Source organism: Aspergillus tanneri, assembly GCF_003426965.1.
Source record: "Aspergillus tanneri strain NIH1004 chromosome Unknown AapTan_5_pilon_pilon_pilon, whole genome shotgun sequence".
Taxonomy (NCBI): Eukaryota; Fungi; Ascomycota; class Eurotiomycetes; order Eurotiales; family Aspergillaceae; genus Aspergillus; species Aspergillus tanneri.
Window position 1 is genome coordinate 2,230,840 of NW_022984632.1, and position 18,180 is coordinate 2,249,019.

An 18,180-nucleotide genomic window follows, 5' to 3' on the forward strand; every position below is an offset into this window, starting at 1 on the left:
ATTGTCACGCATTCGCATATATTTACGCACCATTTTGTCTTCGCTGTTGAGCACTGTATCTATAGATGAATCAAAAAAATTAACGTCATATCGCCGTGCTGGTATCCATCGAAACCTGCAAAATCTTACATCCATGGTCTCTAATTACAAGAAGCTACTACTGTTGGCCACCTCGCCAAATCTATACTGTGCCCAGCTCATACTACCCTCTTTCAATGTCCAGAGTCTCTTTCCGAGATCATCCCCGGCAGCACCCGCCCCGATATGGATGGGAAGCAAATGATCGAAGTACGGATGTGCTTGTCGGGCATCCGGCCGCTTCAGCAGATCAGCCATGGCCTTTTCTCTATCAGCCGGTGCTGTCGTGACAGCATCCTTGAGCGCCTCGTCAAAACTAGCCGTGTACGGTAACGGCTTGGGATCCCCCCGGGTAAACTGCAAGTCGCGGAGGTTATGCACCGCCATCCCGGAGACGATAATCAAGATATTCTCGTCGCGCAGCTCAGACACCGCCTGTCCCAGCCGATAATGCTGGATAGGGTCCTCCGACTTGAACAGAGACACCTGCACAATTGGAACATTGAGAGGATTGGAATCAGGCTCGAAGGCTGTCCAATTTCACATTAGTCCCTCCCGGATGCATGACACCACACCGTCCAACCGACAGTACTCACCACATTTGAAACTAGCCCACACCCCATGATCCAATCCTCTTTTTACGCCTTCTGCCTTGATGCCCACCTTGCCGAGCAAACCAAGAACCTTCTCGGCAAGTTCCTTACTTCCCACATTGGGAAATTTCTCCTTATAGTAATGGCTCGGAAAGCCGTAAAAACTACACGAAATGGTCAGCACATCGGCACATCCAGGACCCAAATCTTGCAATCCACAAAAAAGCATAGCATATCATACTCGTATATTAAATCCGTAATCTCGGCAGTATTAACCTGCACCGTATCCCGACCAGCCTGCCAATGAGCCGAGAAGACCACAACAGCGCGTGGCTTTACCTTAGTCGTAATCTCCCTGCCGATCTGGGCAAGTTTGGAATACGCCGGGTGTTTATCATCATACATGATAGAAGGCTACGCGCCAAAATTAGTCCAACCTATCAATCTGAAAAACAAGAAAAGAAAGAAAGCAAAACCAGGAATCTACAAACTTACTCCTCCATGACTCAAAAAGTAAACAGGAGTCCTCATCTTATCTTTTTTAACAGGATCAAACTTCTGCTTCTGGTATGGCTGACTTGCTATCGCTGATTTCAAAGACTCCTTTCCTGCAGTGGTGATGAGCCCAGAGGAAGAGGAAGAAGTTGGTCTGAAAAACTGTCTGAGTTGGAACAGATTGGCGGTAGAGTTGGAGTTGGGATCGATATTATTGGTTGCGTAACTCAGAAGAAACGCAATTGATATGGCGACAAGGACTGTGATCAAAGATATTACAGCGAGGGATGATGGCTTCTTATTATTGGTCTGTTGTGTGTTTGGAGAGTCGGGAGAAGACATCTAGCGATGGTAGAAAGGGAGCTTCGGTCTCTTGACAAGGACTTGCTAGGCCAAGTTGATGTTTTGTGGATCGAATCAATTTATTTGAGGCAGATGGATCAATGACTAGGAATCTAATAAGCGCCCAGAAGATTCACTGTACTTCTAAGCAATGCCATTTAGATGACCCGATCCGATTGGGTAGTGGCTCATCGGTCGGCGGAAGTGCGGAATTCCACCGCACCAAGCATACATATTACACAGGCATCACTAAGGACAACACAATCACAGTGCAGAGTGATAGAAAGTGTACTACCATTATTTGATGCATGTTTATCCAATGGCCAACCCCCATCCTAATCTATGTATGTGCAACAAACATCCAATGCAACGCCAGATTCTTGGTAGGACTTGCTTTTCTTTCAGAACTTCATTGCCAAAAGCACCGAAGGGAATCTTAAAAATGTATGTCCCGGGGGGAAATACAGAATAAACATGAAAGAAAGAAAGAAAAAAGGTTAATTGGGAATACATGCAGTAGATGTATAAATATGGGTTCGGGTCTCATTAAATGGGCGTATGCATCTGCAGGAAGTTCATAAATGCTCACAGTTGAAGTTGGAAGGTAAAAAAAAAGGTAAAGGCATAATTAAATTTATCCTCAATCACATAATGACGCAGTCGCCATCATTTTGCTTCTGTTGATTAACAGCAGACCGCGAAAGACGAGTTTTTTGCATGCGAGCACCACCTTTCTTGAGCTCCTCGAGGCGCTCACGAGCCTTAGGGAATCCTTGGGCTAATGTGAATAGAAAGGTTAGCAGCAGGGCCAAAGAGATTCCACAGTTATGGTAAGCACTTACCGGCTGCCCGCCAATACCATCGCTTGGCATCGTCAATATTAGAGGTAACACCGATCCCGACTTCAGTGAAATAACCCATCGCATATTCGGCTTTTGCAAGACCCGCAGTGGCAGCCTTCCGAGCCCAGAGATAGGCTTCGGTATCGCTCTGCTGTAGGATTCCCTCTGAACCGGTCAGATACCACCCACTAAGGGCGAGCTCACTCTGATGCTCCCCTTGCGCGGCAGCATGTGTGTACCAAATGATACTCTGTCGAGCGTCGACGGGGCACCCCATCAACCCATACTCGTAAGCAGTGCCCAATCGGCTCTGGGAGAACTTATAACCTAATTCTGCGGCCTGGTGGAAGAGTTGGGAGGCATAGGATTCATCGCGAATAACAATGTCATTCGTGCCTGCGCTGGTATACAACAAGGCAAGTTCATGAAGAGCATGTGGGTTTTCCACATCAGCACGTTCGGCGGCCCGCTTCAACCAGGATATACCTTCACGGGGATTCTTAGCCTGGCCCAACAGCCCTTTGAGTAAGATCATTCCCATTTTGTACATTGCTGGCGGATCGCCGAGCGATGCAGCGCGTTTATACCACTGTACCGCCTTGAAAGGGTCACGCTTCGTGCCACCCCCTTCTTCTGCGCCAATCTCACAGCATACAGCAACTCGATATGCGGACTGCGCATGTCCCTGCTTTGCGGCGGAGTGGTATAAATTAAAGGCTTCTTTATTATCAACCTGGAGCCCCAGTTGCCCTTGGCCATAAGCATCTGCGAGGTAGAACTGTGCGTCGGTATAGCCGACCGCCACAAGTTTCTTGACAATTTTGTACGCGTCCGTCACATACTTCTCCCTCGCCTTAGCTTTTGTTCTTGGGTCCATTCGGCTTTCATCAACCAAGAAAGTTGACGCCTCGACCAGCTTTTTGGCTAGGAGAAGCTGAGTTTTTTGGTCCGATGGCCTGCTCTTCGCAGTTTGCTGCAGCCTCTGAAGCTCCTCATGAGTGATCGGTTGAGTAGCAAGCATATCAACTGGCGGACCTTGTGGAGCTGGGGGAGCCGAGGCGGATGACGCTGGTGCCGGTGCCGATGCCGGTGTTGGTGCTGGTGCTGGTGCTGGCACACTATACTGACGCATCGGTGCAGGTTTGGCCCCTTGATCATGACCCGGTCGGAAAGGCACAGGATGATGAGGTAATGCATCTGGGTTTTGCTCAGGATCGAAGCCAAGTTCCATGTCGCTTACCCCCTGTCGTGGCTCATTGGCATATCCAGGCTGGTTGGCCCGAAAGGGTCGAGGTGGTCCACTAGTACCTGCATAACTAGGGCGACGATCAGAATACGATGTCATTGACTGCGAGCGGCTTCCCTGCTGCTGTGGGTACTGTGCTTGCATCGGATCTTGATAGGGACCCTCGCCGAAACCATAGCCCGTCTTGTCCTGAGGATATCCAGTCGGGGGTGTCGGCGTTTCGCCGGGAAGGTCGAACTGAAACCCCGCATTTTCAAATTGGTTAGGCATATTGTCGGTTCTCATATCCGGCTGCGATTGCGCATGATGAACCTGGGCAGACTGCGGATTAAAGGCGGTATACTGAGTTGTTGAGGTGGCAGGCGATTCCACAGGAACCTTTTTGGCCTTCGGCGGCTCCAACCCCGGCAAACTTTCATCGATCCCTTTGCCACCGTCAGGCATCGCATCAAAGTTGGGCATGTCAGGTTCGGCTGTATGGGCTGAGTTATAGTAAACATCCAATAGTTCTTCCGTACTATACTCACGCGTGTAGCGAAATGCGGCATAATTGGGCTCCCGGTAGGTAGATTGTCCTGGGTAGGAATGCTTGGTCATAGGCGGTGGGGTTGGAGTTGAAGTAACAGGCATAGTTACGCTCCTGTTTATCTGAGGAATCGGCGGTGGATCATTGAGGCCAGTGTAAGACCGCTCGAACCGATCACCAGCCGCATGGCGTCCTGCGCTGGCCGACCTTACCGGACCTTCGGAGTGGTCTCCTCTTCCACGTTCAGGGGGCGCAGACTTAGGTGACCGAGGGACCTCTTGTCGTCTACCGTTTGAAGTATGAGGACGGTCTGGTCCCCTCGTTGGCGACATTGGACCGTTGAGATCCATTCCGGCCATGCCTCTCTCAAGTCGCGCCTTCGAGTCCGATCGGCCGCGCGACTGCTCTTTTGAGGGAAATGTAGGGAAAGGATTATCGAACGGCACCGTATTCGACGATGACGGAACCTGTCGTGCAGCTGAGATATTATCAACGACTGATATGAAATCATAGCTCTCAATTCCGAATTTACTCACATGGTCTCATACGATCCTGTTTCGGTGGTCCTCTATCACCATATCCGCGACGGCTGTCATATTCATTTGGAGGTGGTCGTCCACCATATGCGTAACCCCGATCTGGCGGTTGCGGACCATAACCTCGAGGGCGAGGTGCACCTCTAGGGGGTCCATACGATCTAGGGACTGGCTGGTCATCTGGGTAGCCGTACCCTGAAACATCATATCCTTTATTTCCATATCGTTGATTCGGATTGTCAATACCATGTTCATAAGACTCTTGATCAAACTGCGGTGGGCCTTCAAACCCCCCGCCCCGAGGTGAGGTGCCAGCGCCGTAATTTCTTACTGGCGGAGGCCTCTGCGCTGGACGTTGGGGGTATGCCATAATCTGAATATAGTCCGTAAAATTCAAATATTGAATGATGAGGACGATGGTCGTCGTTCGCTGAGGAAGCGCGATGTCGGGGTTCTTAAATCGGCTATTCTTCGGGGCAGGCAATTAGCTGTATACCTGGATGCACCCCTCCAATTCAATACTCTACCCACCCCAGACCAAAGGAATCGTGCGCGCAGCGTGGTATTAAAATCTAAAATAAGAAAGGCGACATTGTCAGCCGGTAGTCTTGAACGCAAAAGCGACTAGAGGATTGCGGGCGCGATCGGACGGGCAATGCGATCTTACCCAAAACGAGACCACGAGGAACGGAAGCTTCGCCAAATGAAGGGAGGGGCTAAGCGACCCAAGGCCGAGTATTAAAGATAGCAAAAGTAGGAAGGAAAAAGCCCTTCGTGGTTTGAAACGAGCGTGTGACCAATTTGGGGAGAGAGGAAGGTGGAAGCGCCGGCGTAAAGCAGGAGAAGCACTTGGGCTGTAAGGCGAGGAAGTACTAGGAAGTAGCACTAAGTACCTGGAAAGGAAGAATAAGGCAGGCCGGTACCCACGAATAGAATCGGAGGAATTGAGAGAAATTAATTATTATTCATTGCAATAGACCATCTATTTCAAGAGGAAAATAAGTGGTGTATTCCCGAACTTAAATCCATAGTTTCGTATTCTTATTAATTAATGATCTGATGACTGCTGTTTTCATCCTCTCCTGCTGGTCTATCCACTTTGGCTGGATGTGTGGATGACTTGTTCACGCCTGCAACTTGACTTGCCTGACAACTTTTGGAATGGTTCCTCTCTAGCTTGACCCACACCTTTCTTTCTTTGTGTCCACTTACTGACTGCCCCGCCCGACCGTAAGGATGTTGGTAGCGTTAAATGATATTAGTCTTATTTAACCATCGTACTTTCCTACCATCATCATGCTCTTGCCGCTCTTTATAACCGTCTGGCTTCTCCCATTATGGCTCTAAGCCCTGTGTGTGTGCTGCTGATGGTCCCTATGCTCTCCGTGCTACACACAACGCAGGAAACCCCCGGCGAGTCATTCTTGGCAGACCCAATTAGGGATCTATAGTCCCAACCCATTCATTCCCACTTACAGATAAAAAAGGGGCCCAACCAAGGCTGCGACAGTGGGATATGACGTCGAGTGTGTTACCATTTTTGCCCCATTCCGCTGGTGTAAATTCCAAACAGACTGATCATCAGGAGCATGCCACTGTGTCACAGCTAATGTAGTATGTGCTCGACCTCCTACACGGAGAGCTTGTGCTGATTGCTTACTCACATACGGAATACGTGTATTCTGCTACGGAGTACATGCAGGATATTACGAGTACGAGCAGAAAATAATCTCCGCTTAAAACGCAGGGGCTCCGGGCGTGCCGCTCATTTGTCTGCAGTAGGTGTGTTTAGCTCATATCATTCGCCACCAGGTGCTTTGATTCAAACTGGTGACAGCATTGTTGAAGACACTGGATCCTTTCGATGGCAAATACTCTCCACCGAGGAGCATTGGAGTTGCCGTGCATGCCACATTGTTAAGCGTTTTAGCATGCCCTTGCCTAGTAGATGTATCGCTCTGAGATCCGAAATCTTGGCCTAAGATGACGCCCTTGCCGCTGGGATTATTCCATTATGATGTGATAGATAATTGGAAGCCATTTAGCCCAGCCGAGGAGCACGAAAATTGCCAATCAGGCGAGTAGAAGAGAGAGGAAAGGACTCTACGAATCACACAAAACAAATAGGAATAATGGTTCAATTAACGGCTCTGGAAGTTTGAGGAGACTAGAACGTTGATCATCGAATAGCTGCCGAAAACTCGGCAAGCTTCCTCCAGAGGCAAAATGCGGCATAAGAGTAAGTAGCTTTACAATCCCTTACCTGTTTTGACCAGGTGGGCGGCCAGAATGTCTTAAACATGACATTTAATGGATATAAAAGGATGCGACGAAGACTAGGTCATTCTCCAGACTCGACTTTCCGAAATTTAGGCGCCAGTAGTTCAATATACAAAGTAGAAATAAATACATTTAGTTCCTTAAGCAAGTGGGACAAAGAAGAACTTTTTCATTTTACTCCGTAGCTTGGCAGCCTATGATGTCGACTGCCTTGCTTAACGGAGATGTGCCGAAAAGAGAACAAGAAATAAGGCGAGAAAGGGCCGTTTGCTGCGCCACTTTTCCCACCGCCTTCAAGCCTCACCACAGCCACATATCGGTCATCGTGCCATCCAAGTCACTGAATCAGAATAACCTTTACGCGCATAGCATGCCTCATCTGCCGATTCATCCTATGTGGATCCAGGGACACACCAATTGACTCTAATTACATACCATCCTGACATTATTCTTTTACTTCAGCTAAATCCAAACCCAATCACCTACCGCCAGTATGTCCCGAGCCGGAACTTGGTTGAAGATGCTGGTAGCGTAAGATAATTCCCATAGTTCACGCGCATGTGATCAGCCTCTAACAGAAACAGTGGCACTGTCATTTGTGTTGGTGGCCCGATGTTCGTTCAATCCATCCGTCCTACCGACGAAGAACTGTTCAAGCGATACAACCCTGAGTTACAGAAGCGGAGTCAGGAGGATGGTGATCGTCGAGCGCAAGAATTCGACGACTATGTCAATCGGTTAAAGCAATGGTCGAAGTCGGATAAGTCCAGTCCGTTTTTTCTTCTCTCCTCTTCCCTCCCCCAGGCTTGGGTATAGTTAGCAGGGCTAACAAACATTTCTGCGTCTTTAGTCTGGTTCGCAGCTCAAGAGCAGGAGAAACAGAAACGTTCCGAGCTCGAAGCGCAACGGAGTCAAGCCAAAGACGAAGCTAAGGTACAGCGTGAGGAAATGCGGAAGGAGCTGCTAGGAGATAAATAGATGGATATTCTCAACCGAATTTGACAGTTGAGAATTGGTAAAAACAAACAGTTTTCTCTCTTAATTGTACTCATATCGAATCGTTACGGCAGACTATGGGGACTACTACTCGCTTCTAGGTGCTACTATGCAAGAAGAGATGGATAAATATATGTATGGAGTTTTGGCGGGCGCTTTCACAATTGTATTATTATGGAACGAGGTCGGATGAACCAACGAGTGTACAGATATTCCTGTGTCGAGATAAAAATAATCTCCAATGAAGATACTATAAGAGCCGCTCTAGACTTCACTGTTCTGGGGGGGTAAATTAACTCATGCCCCTCTCTACAAAGGATCCAAGAAAGCCTCAGGAGCGGTATATACATAAATACAAATCGACAGACTCGCCTTTCTATATCCTCTCCGACATCGCCTTGGAGGTCAGACCATCAGGCGACCATAAAATACACTCCATACACAGTGCATACCACAATGATGGCAGTAAGTATGCCAGCACCCACCTGATCACCCGTGGAGATTGGTCGTTCTTTAATTCCTGCCGTCTCTTCGTCGGAGATCCCAGTCCCGGCATTTGGGTTACCTTTACTGGTACCACCGGTTTTCGTCGTCACTCGTTTGTCGACGTAGTCGACCAAATGGCCCTGGATAATATCAAGGGCGGCCATTTGCTCCCCGACGCCAGTACTGCCATCGAACGAATCGTTTCGGTACCAACGCAAACCGCAAGCATTATCAGGGCCATTGCACTGCAGCGCGGCTGCTTCAGCAGATGCTCGAAGCTTTGGCATGAGAAGATCGTATGTGAACGGTGCGATTTGAATGGTGTGGGACATCCAGCGTGAGAGATAGGCTTTGAAAGATCGTTGATCAACGTTACATGAGCCAATTGGCTCACAGGCCCTCTCACTCATGACGTTGCGAAGAAAGAAAACATCCAGTCCCTTGATTATCTTCTCCAGTCGAGTTTTCCAAATCTCGGATTTGTCCGTCTAGCAGTGATCAGCTGCAATCCGGTGACTGGAAGGTAACTTTTACTTACAAAGTGATACATGTGAGCTGCTCCGAGCAGAAAGAGTCCAGTGTTGTATGTCCATTGGTCATGGTTTAGTTCTGTGCAGTTGCCTTTGTCGTCTGTTCCATCGTAAAAGTGGTAATCCTTGCTAATGAGCCCGGTGTTGTAAACCCAGTCCCATGTTTTTTCCGCCCATTCTGCATAGGTTCGATTACCGGTATATACCGCCAGTCGCGAGGCTAAGTTAAAGAAACACCCATTAGACACGGTGTTCTTGTAGTTGTAGCCATTATTGAATGTGAATATCTGCCATTTTAAACCACCACCACAAGTGGTATTGTCCCAGCGCGGATATTGTTTGTTAAAAACAGCCTGTGCCAGTGCAAGCCACTGGGGTTCGTCTTTTGGTGGATCAGGGAACTTCACTTCAGCAGCTGACATAGCTGCCAGCCCCCAGAATGCCTGATCATCATTCCCAAGTGTTCTTGTTTGATTTGCTGGCATGAAATCAGCCCCTGGTCCGGCCTGGTGGAGCAGAGCTTGCGTTGTAATTTCATTCCATTGAGCATCCCCTGTGTAATACCAATATTCCACCATTGCATTAAACATCGCTCCAGCTTCCCACCAATAGTATGGATCTGGAAGGTTACCAGGCACATCACCCGGCCGGTAACCCGTGTAATACTTCAGCATTCCAGATGCTACAGTTTTCGCTGCCTCTTTAATAGATTCTTTATATATGTAAGTATCACCTGGAATATTACATGACACTGCATGCTGTCCGTAAAACGCACCTTTGCTTTTTAGATCAAGATCAATAGATGCTTGTACCGTCCGAGCTCCTATCAAAAGCATAGACACAAGCAGTGCAACCCATGATGACGGAGAGTCGCAGTGTACCCATTTTCTTAGCTGCATATTGGCCTGGGCAGCTAACAGGTACGTGGGTATTGCGGAAGCAGGCTTTGACGAAGACTTATGTCCAAGGGAAATAGCGGTTATACGTAAACAAAGATGGGTAACGAGATGTTGATTGATATTAGTACAAGAAGGAAGAGAATAATAGGTGATAGGGTACAACAAGAGATAGCGACCCCTACAAAGCAACGAGTCAAAAGAAGGTTCCGAAATTTCAGTGATTTGATAGGGATGAGAAGAGAATGTCAGTTGTTTTGATTTAATAAGTCAACATAAAGACTTATCAGGGTTGCCCAATGGGAAACGAGAGGAAGCTGGCATAAAGCCAATAAAAGAAACCTAAAGATCAGAGAAGTGAAAAGTTTGAGGCATCATCAAAGAATGCGATACCACCGCTGATAGGTACTTATTACAATCTCCTATTTCAACCGAACACCAGCAGACATTGAAGGTGGAGAGACAATAAACAGTTGTAGAACTAGGCAGACACTGGGCACAAGGGCCCAAAGGTGTGCAGGACCAACTCCCAAGACTGCACAAGTCCCTTTAAATGCCGCCAAGGTGACCGATATGGAACAATCCGGCACCAATATGCCATCATAGGGTTGTCCCCTAGTGGCCAAAAACATACTCCGAATACAGGCCAAGAGACTTGGCGTGGTCACACCAACAGCGGAACCGTCGGAGGTCGAGGGCTGAATTTATCCCGTACAGGGCAGATTTGGGGTTTATTCTGTCATTTGGCGGAATGAATGTCCTCAAACCACTAGCCATATTCGGGACCTTGCTGTTCCCTTATGTTTAAAGGCATAAATCAGTGGATGCCCCTTTTCAGAAATATTGAAACACATTTTCAAGTTACGAGAGAAATTTTCGAAAAGGAGGCAGTGAGGACGAAGTTCGACTTGGCAAAGACCACACAGTCTTGGGCTTTCCATATGGATCTTTAGTGAGCAGGTCATTCATTCATTTAGTTAGGGCCTAGCGTCTTGCCGCTTTTGGAACCACGAATTAGACAAGGGTAGTGTCAAACTAAACGCAGCAGTTAATTTGGAGGGCCATCAATCTTATTCTGGGTTTGTCAAGAATGGATTAAGAAGTATTTGGGTGTGGAAATAGAGTCGGTAAATGGCTCCGGGGGCGTCGCACGTGTTATGATATATATATATATGCCAATGTTAGGGAGATATAAGAGGTCATTCAGCAACGTTAAAAATATATTCCATGTTTCTTTTCACTGTATATTGTGTATTGTGTATTTGCATATTAGCCTCCTATAGTAAAGTAAAGTGCTACTGCATCTTATCCTTTAATAGCCTTTCAAACATCTACTGTGCCGCAATCCACTTCTAAAAATAGACTATGAAGTCTGATAGCACGATTTCAAGGCTGCTATGCTGTGCAAGGAAATATAGTTAAGTTGTTAGTCATAATGGGATGCTCAATTAGGTAGCTGAGTACCTATAATGCTTTGTTTGGTGGCGATTTAAATCAACTTCTTGTACATGTTGACAAATGAAGTTGTCCCAAATGTAGGAAAGCCTAACCTGAAGAGGTAAAATTAGACTGGGCTAAACTAAGAAAAGGGCCAGTTGTCCTGTCAAATGTTCAGGGACTCAAGTTATCCCAGTATCTGACCCATCAGGGTCCTTTGAGATCCGCCGCTTCCGGACTATGGAGTACTGTTGCAGAGGAACCACACAGCTTCACGTGGCAGATCACTGGGAGTGCAGAATCAAACTGGTTGGTGCCACAGCCTCTCTCCTTGATTACACCGCCAATGCTCTAATACCGCTGGGATTCGACGAATAGGCTCTAATGGAACAGAATTTTATTACTATTATTGCACCTTCTCCGTACTTCGTCATACTCTACTATGACAGTTAATGGAACAAGCCTATGTGACCTGTAACCTGCTTAGTTATTAACCGGGCCAGGAAGAAATAGGGACAATTTTTCTGGACATTCAGGATTGGCAGCCACTACCAACATAATTACTCAAACCTCAAAGCTTTAAAGATAGACTAGATTCTTAGTTTCCCGTCTCTCTGTTTCATTTATAGCCTCTGGCTTTCCTGTCTCATTACATACTGCGTAGTATAAAAATAGCTGCCTGGCTGTTGCTTGTCCCATAGTCACTAAGGTCACGTGTTGTGTCCCCGACCGAACAGAGATGTCTGCAATCTCCAAAGGCGGGAGGCGGCGATTCATCACACCTTGTCAGTTTCACCACAGCAGTGCTATCAACGTCTCCCTTTTGCACCTATCATCCCACCACCACTGAAGACCTAGTGGATCTCTTTAAACAAATCCGTTCGCGTGTCTCTGTGTGCGGCCGTTGGTTTCGAGACCTCTCTTCCCCCCTTTTCCATTCCCCTGTGAGAACAAAAGCCAGCCAAATACGTATCTCTCCAACGAAGTAACCTGGTGATCCACCAGCTCCTACGACTTCACCGTTACTCAACGTCTCGAGAATTATACCATGTCTGAGCAGCCATATGATCCTTATATCCCTTCTGGCTCCAACGGAGCCACCGCCAGCGCTGCGCAAAATGGCGACCCCAGAACAAGGGAAATTGACAAAGTAAGTGGGCAATTTCGACCGCGTAAACCTTCTGATTACAAAAATACGTCTTTTCGGCACTTTTGAATCAATATGGGACCCATTCAAGTGCTTTCATGCCCCTAAGTCTAGCCCTCAATCAAGTATCTCTTGAATAGTTCTTGACTCCTAACGACGGAGTGCTGGGTATTTCCGTATCAAGAATTCATGCTGACCCTTGAAATAGAAAATCCAGGAGACTGTCGATACTATGCGTTCAAATATTTACAAGGTTTCGGAACGCGGTGAACGTCTAGACTCTCTGCAGGATAAGACTGATAACCTGGCCGTGTCGGCTCAAGGATTCCGCCGAGGTGCCAACCGTGTGCGGAAGCAAATGTGGTGGAAGGACATGAAAATGCGCGTATGCCTGGTTATCTGCGTTATCCTCTTGCTGGTAGTCATTATTGTTCCTGCCGGTATGTTCTGTTGTCTTTTGAGCGGTTGACCGCCTGGATGATTACGGCCAATATGCTAACACCTAACGCCTGCAGTTGTTACCACCCGTTAAGCCATGCTTGCAACAGCAGTCACGTTTTGCTTGGGAATGGATGTTACGCAGCTGGGTTACCTGTGTTGTGATCGCGAAGCTTTCCATGCTTTCAGCTATTAATACCTTATGCTTGTTTTTGCTCGGGCGCCAACCCAACTTGGTTTTCACGATTAAAGAAAGTCTTGTCTCTATACGCCATGGATGTTATGAACCGATTCGAGTTTCAGATGGGGCCCTATCACACAAATACTCGACGGTGAAGATGTAAATGATACTCCGGTGCTCCCCTGTGTTTGAGTACACTATTGTGTCTTATTTCGTTTCTTTTCTTTTCTTTTCTTTTTTTTTTTCCTATGTTCTTTCCTATGTCTTTCCTTAGCCTTGAACTTTAATGAACTTTGCTCTTGATAAACATTGTTCATCTTCATAAGAACTGCTCGTAGGTTTTTTTTTTAATATATATATATTTTAATTACATCGGGACCGCTAAAAAGAGACATGAGTCGAGAATAAATCGTCAGACATGGGACCTGCACCTATTAGGACTTGACAACATAGAGAGAAGTGGATCATTAGAGTCCTAGGGCGAAGGGGAGATATTATTATTAGCTAAAAGATCAGATAACGAAGGACCCGATGCAATACGAGATGACATCCAGGAATTACATCGGGGCAAGGATCCATCGTCGACAGCCAAGACGAAGTTTATTCGTTGACTAGAGACATGGTAGGCCAGTAGCATGCCCGGCTGAGATCTGATAATGCGCAGATTATTGCTTTATGGAAATTGACCAGGACGATTGGCTACTTTGAGGTCTTTTTCCATTACGTGTGTAGAAAAAAAGAGGGACTGACATTGTGTATTTTATTATTTCCCAGAGCCACGCCGCAGGGAGGCCCATTTTCGGCTCCGAAAGTCGCAGCCAAGCATTCAGGCACAAGTTCACCGCACTGGCAGTTTTTCCCTCTGTCTTCCCTTCCTTCTTCCCGGGTTCTGTTCGTTGCGTCTAATTGAGACTGGTCATTTGTTAATCCCTCACTATCTAGGTAGTCGTCACCTCTGCCTTCTTTTTGGGAAGATTGCATTTCGGATTTTGGACGCCAGGGGGTGACCCAGAAAAAACCGCGCAGGTCCGTTCGTTGGCGGTGACCCTGCCGGCGAACTAGCCGACTACTGAGTTCGTACGACCCAGTCATCCACTCGATGACTCCGAGGCGTCGCCGATAATCAATCTTTGGGAAGATCAAACTCTTTGGGGCGGCAATTCAGTCAACCCGCAACCTCCACACATTTTTTTTTCCCTCACTGTATTCTTGTTTCTTTCTTTCATCTTGACCCCTCTTCTTACGACTCTCTTACATTTTATCGTCCTTCGTCCTCCAGATTTCCTGTCCGACTAAGCACTGAAGCTGCCGCATGCTGGCTGGCAAGATGTTCTCCCTTCGCACTGCTGTGCGGAGAGCTTCCACCAGCAAGCCCCTCCGAGCGCTCTCCGCACCGCACGTCATTTCTCCTGCGAGACTCGCTTCTGCCCGTCACTCCATCAAGGCTTCTGCGGTGCCATTGTTGCAGGGACGCCACTACTCCCGTGCTACGGACACCCAGTTGTCTTCGACCCGGTCTACCGTCGTCCAGTTGCTGAGTAACATCGGTTCGAAGCGTGAGGTCCAGCAGTACCTCTCACACTTCACCTCTGTTTCCTCCCAGCAGTTCGCCGTCATCAAGGTCGGCGGTGCCATCATCACCGAACATCTTCACACCCTTTCTTCGGCTCTCGCATTCCTCAATCATGTCGGACTCTACCCCATTGTTGTCCACGGCGCGGGGCCGCAGCTTAATCGCCTATTGGAGGAGGCTGGCGTGGAACCACACTTTGAGGATGGCATCAGGGTGACCGATGGAAGAACCTTGGCTCTTGCTAGGAAGCTGTTTTTGGAAGAGAACCTGAAGCTGATCGAGGAGTTGGAGCGCATGGGTGTACGGGCCCGTCCCCTTACCGCTGGCGTGTTTACTGCCGACTATCTCGACAAGGAAAGATATAACCTTGTTGGCAAGATCAATGGGGTGAACAAGAAACCAATTGAGTCTGCGATTGAAGCTGGCTGTCTCCCAATCCTGACCTCCATGGCGGAAACTCCGGATGGCCAGATCCTCAACGTCAATGCTGATGTCGCTGCTGGTGAGCTGGCTCGTTCTCTTCAGCCTCTCAAGATCGTATACCTTGCGGAAAAGGGTGGACTTTTCAATGGCGATACCGGAGAGAAGATCTCTGCGATCAACTTGGATGAGGAGTATGAGCATCTGATGAGTCAATGGTGGGTGCGCCACGGCACTCGGCTGAAAATCAAGGAGATGAAGGATCTCTTGAGTGATCTCCCTCGTACCTCGAGTGTGGCTATTATTCATCCTGCCGATCTGCAGAAAGAGCTTTTTACCGATTCTGGTGCTGGTACATTGATCCGCAGAGGCAACAAGGTGCACACCAAGACTTCTCTCTCCGAGTTTGAGGACTTAGAGAAGCTGAAGGATGTTCTGGTACGTGACCGAGAGGGTCTTGATGCCCGCGCCACCGTCGACCGTTACGTCGAAGGCTTGAAGGAGCGCAACTTCAAGGTTTATTACGATGAGCCCATGGAGGCTCTGGCCGTGGTTTTGCCCCCTCAGAAGGATGCTGGTACCTCTTTGGCCCACCTTGCCACGTTCACTATTACCAAGTCGGGATGGTTGACCAATGTGGCCGACAACGTCTTTTCGTCCATCAAGAAGGAATTCCCCAAGCTCGTGTGGACTGTTAAGGAGGATGATGAGAACCTGACTTGGTTCTTTGACAAGGCAGATGGCAGCCTGAGCCGCGAAGGCGAGGTTCTATTCTGGTACGGCATTGAGAGCGGTGACGAGGTCAAGCAGCTGGTGCAGGAATTCAACCGGCACGGCCGCCAGATGTTTGGTGATATTAACCTCGAATCGCGATTGCACCGAGCTGCTCAGGCCGCCACCAATATCGGCAAGGGATTCGGTGCCAGTGGCGCTTCTGTTGAACAGAAACGTGCCTTTTCCTCGACCGGTAACGCCTTGCGTACTGCTCGGTCAGGACGCCCTGCAGTTTCCGTGACCGCTGTTCGGACTTATGCCACAACGAACCCCAACCCCCCCCTGGGAGAGAAGAATATGTCTAATAGCCAGCCTGCCAAGGTTGCTCTCATTGGAGCCCGTGGATACACCGGTCAAGCTCTGATCAACTTGCTCAATGCCCATCCTCACATGGATCTGCGTCATGTCTCTTCTCGTGAGCTTGTTGGTAAGAAGCTGCAGGGATATGACAAGCGCGAGATCATCTACGAGAATCTCAGCCCAGAAGATGTTAAGCGCATGTCGGCCAATGGTGATGTTGACTGCTGGGTCATGGCCTTGCCAAATGGAGTCTGCAAGCCATTTGTCGATGCAGTTGACCAGGGTTCGGAGAAAGGCAATGTCATTGTTGATTTGAGTGCTGACTATCGTTTCGATCCCAAATGGACCTACGGTCTTCCCGAGTTGATCAGTCGCTCCACCATCGCTCAGGCCACGCGCATTTCCAACCCTGGTTGTTATGCAACTGCAGCCCAGATTGGAATTGCCCCCCTTATCCCCTATCTCGGAGGACAGCCCACTACTTTCGGTGTTTCTGGTTACTCGGGAGCTGGTACCAAGCCAAGTCCCAAGAATGATGTTCAGAATCTTACCAACAACATCATTCCGTACAGTTTGACTGATCATATCCATGAAAGGGAGATCAGCTTCCAGCTTGGAACCAGTGTTGCATTCATACCTCACGTTGCAGTCTGGTTCCAAGGAATCCACGTATGTGCTTCTCTCCCTTTTCTACCTTTTTGAGTTGAAGGGTCCACCTTCCTTTCATAGCTTATTATTTATGTTCTAATTGGCATTAACCTTTCCTGTAGCACACTATCAGCATTCCACTGAAGAAGGAAATGAGCTCTCGTGACATTCGGAATCTCTTCCAGGAACGTTATGCGGGTGAGAAGCTTGTGAAGATTGTTGGCGAGCCCCCTCTGGTTAAGAACATTGCTGGTCGTCACGGTGTCGAGGTTGGCGGCTTTGCTGTTCACTCCAGCGGCAAGCGGGTAGTGGTTTGTGCTACCATTGACAACTTGCTGAAGGGCGCAGCCACCCAATGCCTCCGTAAGTAGTTCAAATTCTAACCACCTGTACTGTTTTTAATTTTTCACAGAAAACATGAATTTGGCCCTCGGATATGGCGAGTACGAGGGCATCCCGTCGGAATAGATATGCGTTCTTGGGAAACGCATAGCATATAGCTCTCGTATAGTGGAAGGATAGGTATATGAAGAATGGGAATTTACTTTCTGTCTTGACCAAACACTGTCAGGTGCCCTTGAGTGTCCTATTTTTTATTTTCCTGCGTGTCTCATACCCAGTGTGCATCTTGTTTGGCTGCTATCGGTTGAACACAGTTACAAGACATTTTTTCTTGCATCCTTTTCATAGTCAACCTAGCCACGTCTTGCGCCTCCTCGCTTGGATTCTCAGTTTATAGAAATCTTGCCTTTGTCTGCCTACAAATATTTGACCCTATTTTGATTTTCTAGTCTGTCTGCGCCAAATGGAAAGTTCTCTACATCGCTTTGGCGAATGTTATTTTCGGCGCTGGTGAGTTTCAGAATATAGAGGGAGGAAATGAAAAGCCATCTTTGACTATGTAATTTTTTTTTATGTGATATATCGGCCCTTTTTTACATGCTTGAACTAATTCTCTGATATCCTTTTTAATGGTCCAAAAGGTTGGGTATTTAAAAAAGCTGTCGTAAGCAATTACCCATCAAATTGAATTGTAATAATATAGTTGATGATGGGCTTATCTTGCCAATAAGTGTTTCTAGGTACCAACACTTTCCACTCACTACTGAAGTCCAATCGACAACTACTCACAGGCACATCCTGCCACTAATTACTTGCCATTTTGTCGAGTTGTCGAGATCCAGTCATTCCACAGACTTTCGTTTCATCAGATTATATGCTTTTTAAATATCCTTGTCTTGATATGTGCTATTAGCACGACTTAAGTTCAACAATCTTATCCATCCCTCGAAAACATTTCACACAACTTAAGCTGCAATCAAAGACTTGCAAGATTCTTGCTTTTAGCCAACTGATCGCTCTCAGCCGCGAAACTCGAATTCCCATCTCCCCTCTCTCGTCCAACAATCTGTCTTC

At 47.7% G+C, this 18,180-nt stretch overlaps 6 protein-coding genes across 6 annotated transcripts; 3 read left to right on the top strand and 3 right to left on the bottom strand.

Annotated features, from left to right (window-relative positions):
- Positions 1–144: 144 nt before the first annotated feature.
- Positions 145–1,508, bottom strand: ATNIH1004_010153 (DODA-type extradiol aromatic ring-opening family dioxygenase; the record flags this gene model as incomplete). The annotated part of the gene is made up of 4 exons (XM_033574728.1): positions 145–608; positions 675–835; positions 913–1,085; positions 1,167–1,508. 4 exons carry the CDS (start codon positions 1,506–1,508, stop codon positions 145–147), a joined length of 1,140 nt encoding a protein of 379 aa, XP_033422746.1.
- Positions 1,509–2,152: 644 nt separating this feature from the next.
- Positions 2,153–5,028, bottom strand: ATNIH1004_010154 (putative chitin synthase activator (Chs3); the record flags this gene model as incomplete). The annotated part of the gene is made up of 3 exons (XM_033574729.1): positions 2,153–2,286; positions 2,351–4,600; positions 4,659–5,028. 3 exons carry the CDS (start codon positions 5,026–5,028, stop codon positions 2,153–2,155), a joined length of 2,754 nt encoding a protein of 917 aa, XP_033422747.1.
- A 2,403-nt stretch (positions 5,029–7,431) lies between these two features.
- On the top strand, positions 7,432–7,916 carry CBP4 (uncharacterized protein; the record flags this gene model as incomplete). The annotated part of the gene is made up of 3 exons (XM_033574730.1): positions 7,432–7,469; positions 7,523–7,707; positions 7,789–7,916. 3 exons carry the CDS (start codon positions 7,432–7,434, stop codon positions 7,914–7,916), a joined length of 351 nt encoding a protein of 116 aa, XP_033422748.1.
- A 431-nt stretch (positions 7,917–8,347) lies between these two features.
- On the bottom strand, positions 8,348–9,849 carry DCW1 (glycoside hydrolase family 76 protein; the record flags this gene model as incomplete). Its single annotated transcript, XM_033574731.1, has 3 exons — positions 8,348–8,908; positions 8,959–9,662; positions 9,726–9,849. The coding sequence occupies 3 exons, from the start codon at positions 9,847–9,849 to the stop codon at positions 8,348–8,350; spliced, it is 1,389 nt and encodes a 462-aa protein (XP_033422749.1).
- A 2,482-nt stretch (positions 9,850–12,331) lies between these two features.
- On the top strand, positions 12,332–12,962 carry SYB1 (SNAP receptor SNC2; the record flags this gene model as incomplete). Its single annotated transcript, XM_033574732.1, has 3 exons — positions 12,332–12,433; positions 12,639–12,870; positions 12,946–12,962. 3 exons carry the CDS (start codon positions 12,332–12,334, stop codon positions 12,960–12,962), a joined length of 351 nt encoding a protein of 116 aa, XP_033422750.1.
- Positions 12,963–14,376: 1,414 nt separating this feature from the next.
- On the top strand, positions 14,377–17,232 carry argEF (bifunctional acetylglutamate kinase/N-acetyl-gamma-glutamyl-phosphate reductase; the record flags this gene model as incomplete). Its single annotated transcript, XM_033574733.1, has 3 exons — positions 14,377–16,785; positions 16,887–17,127; positions 17,177–17,232. 3 exons carry the CDS (start codon positions 14,377–14,379, stop codon positions 17,230–17,232), a joined length of 2,706 nt encoding a protein of 901 aa, XP_033422751.1.
- Between the last annotated feature and the right edge of the window lie 948 nt (positions 17,233–18,180).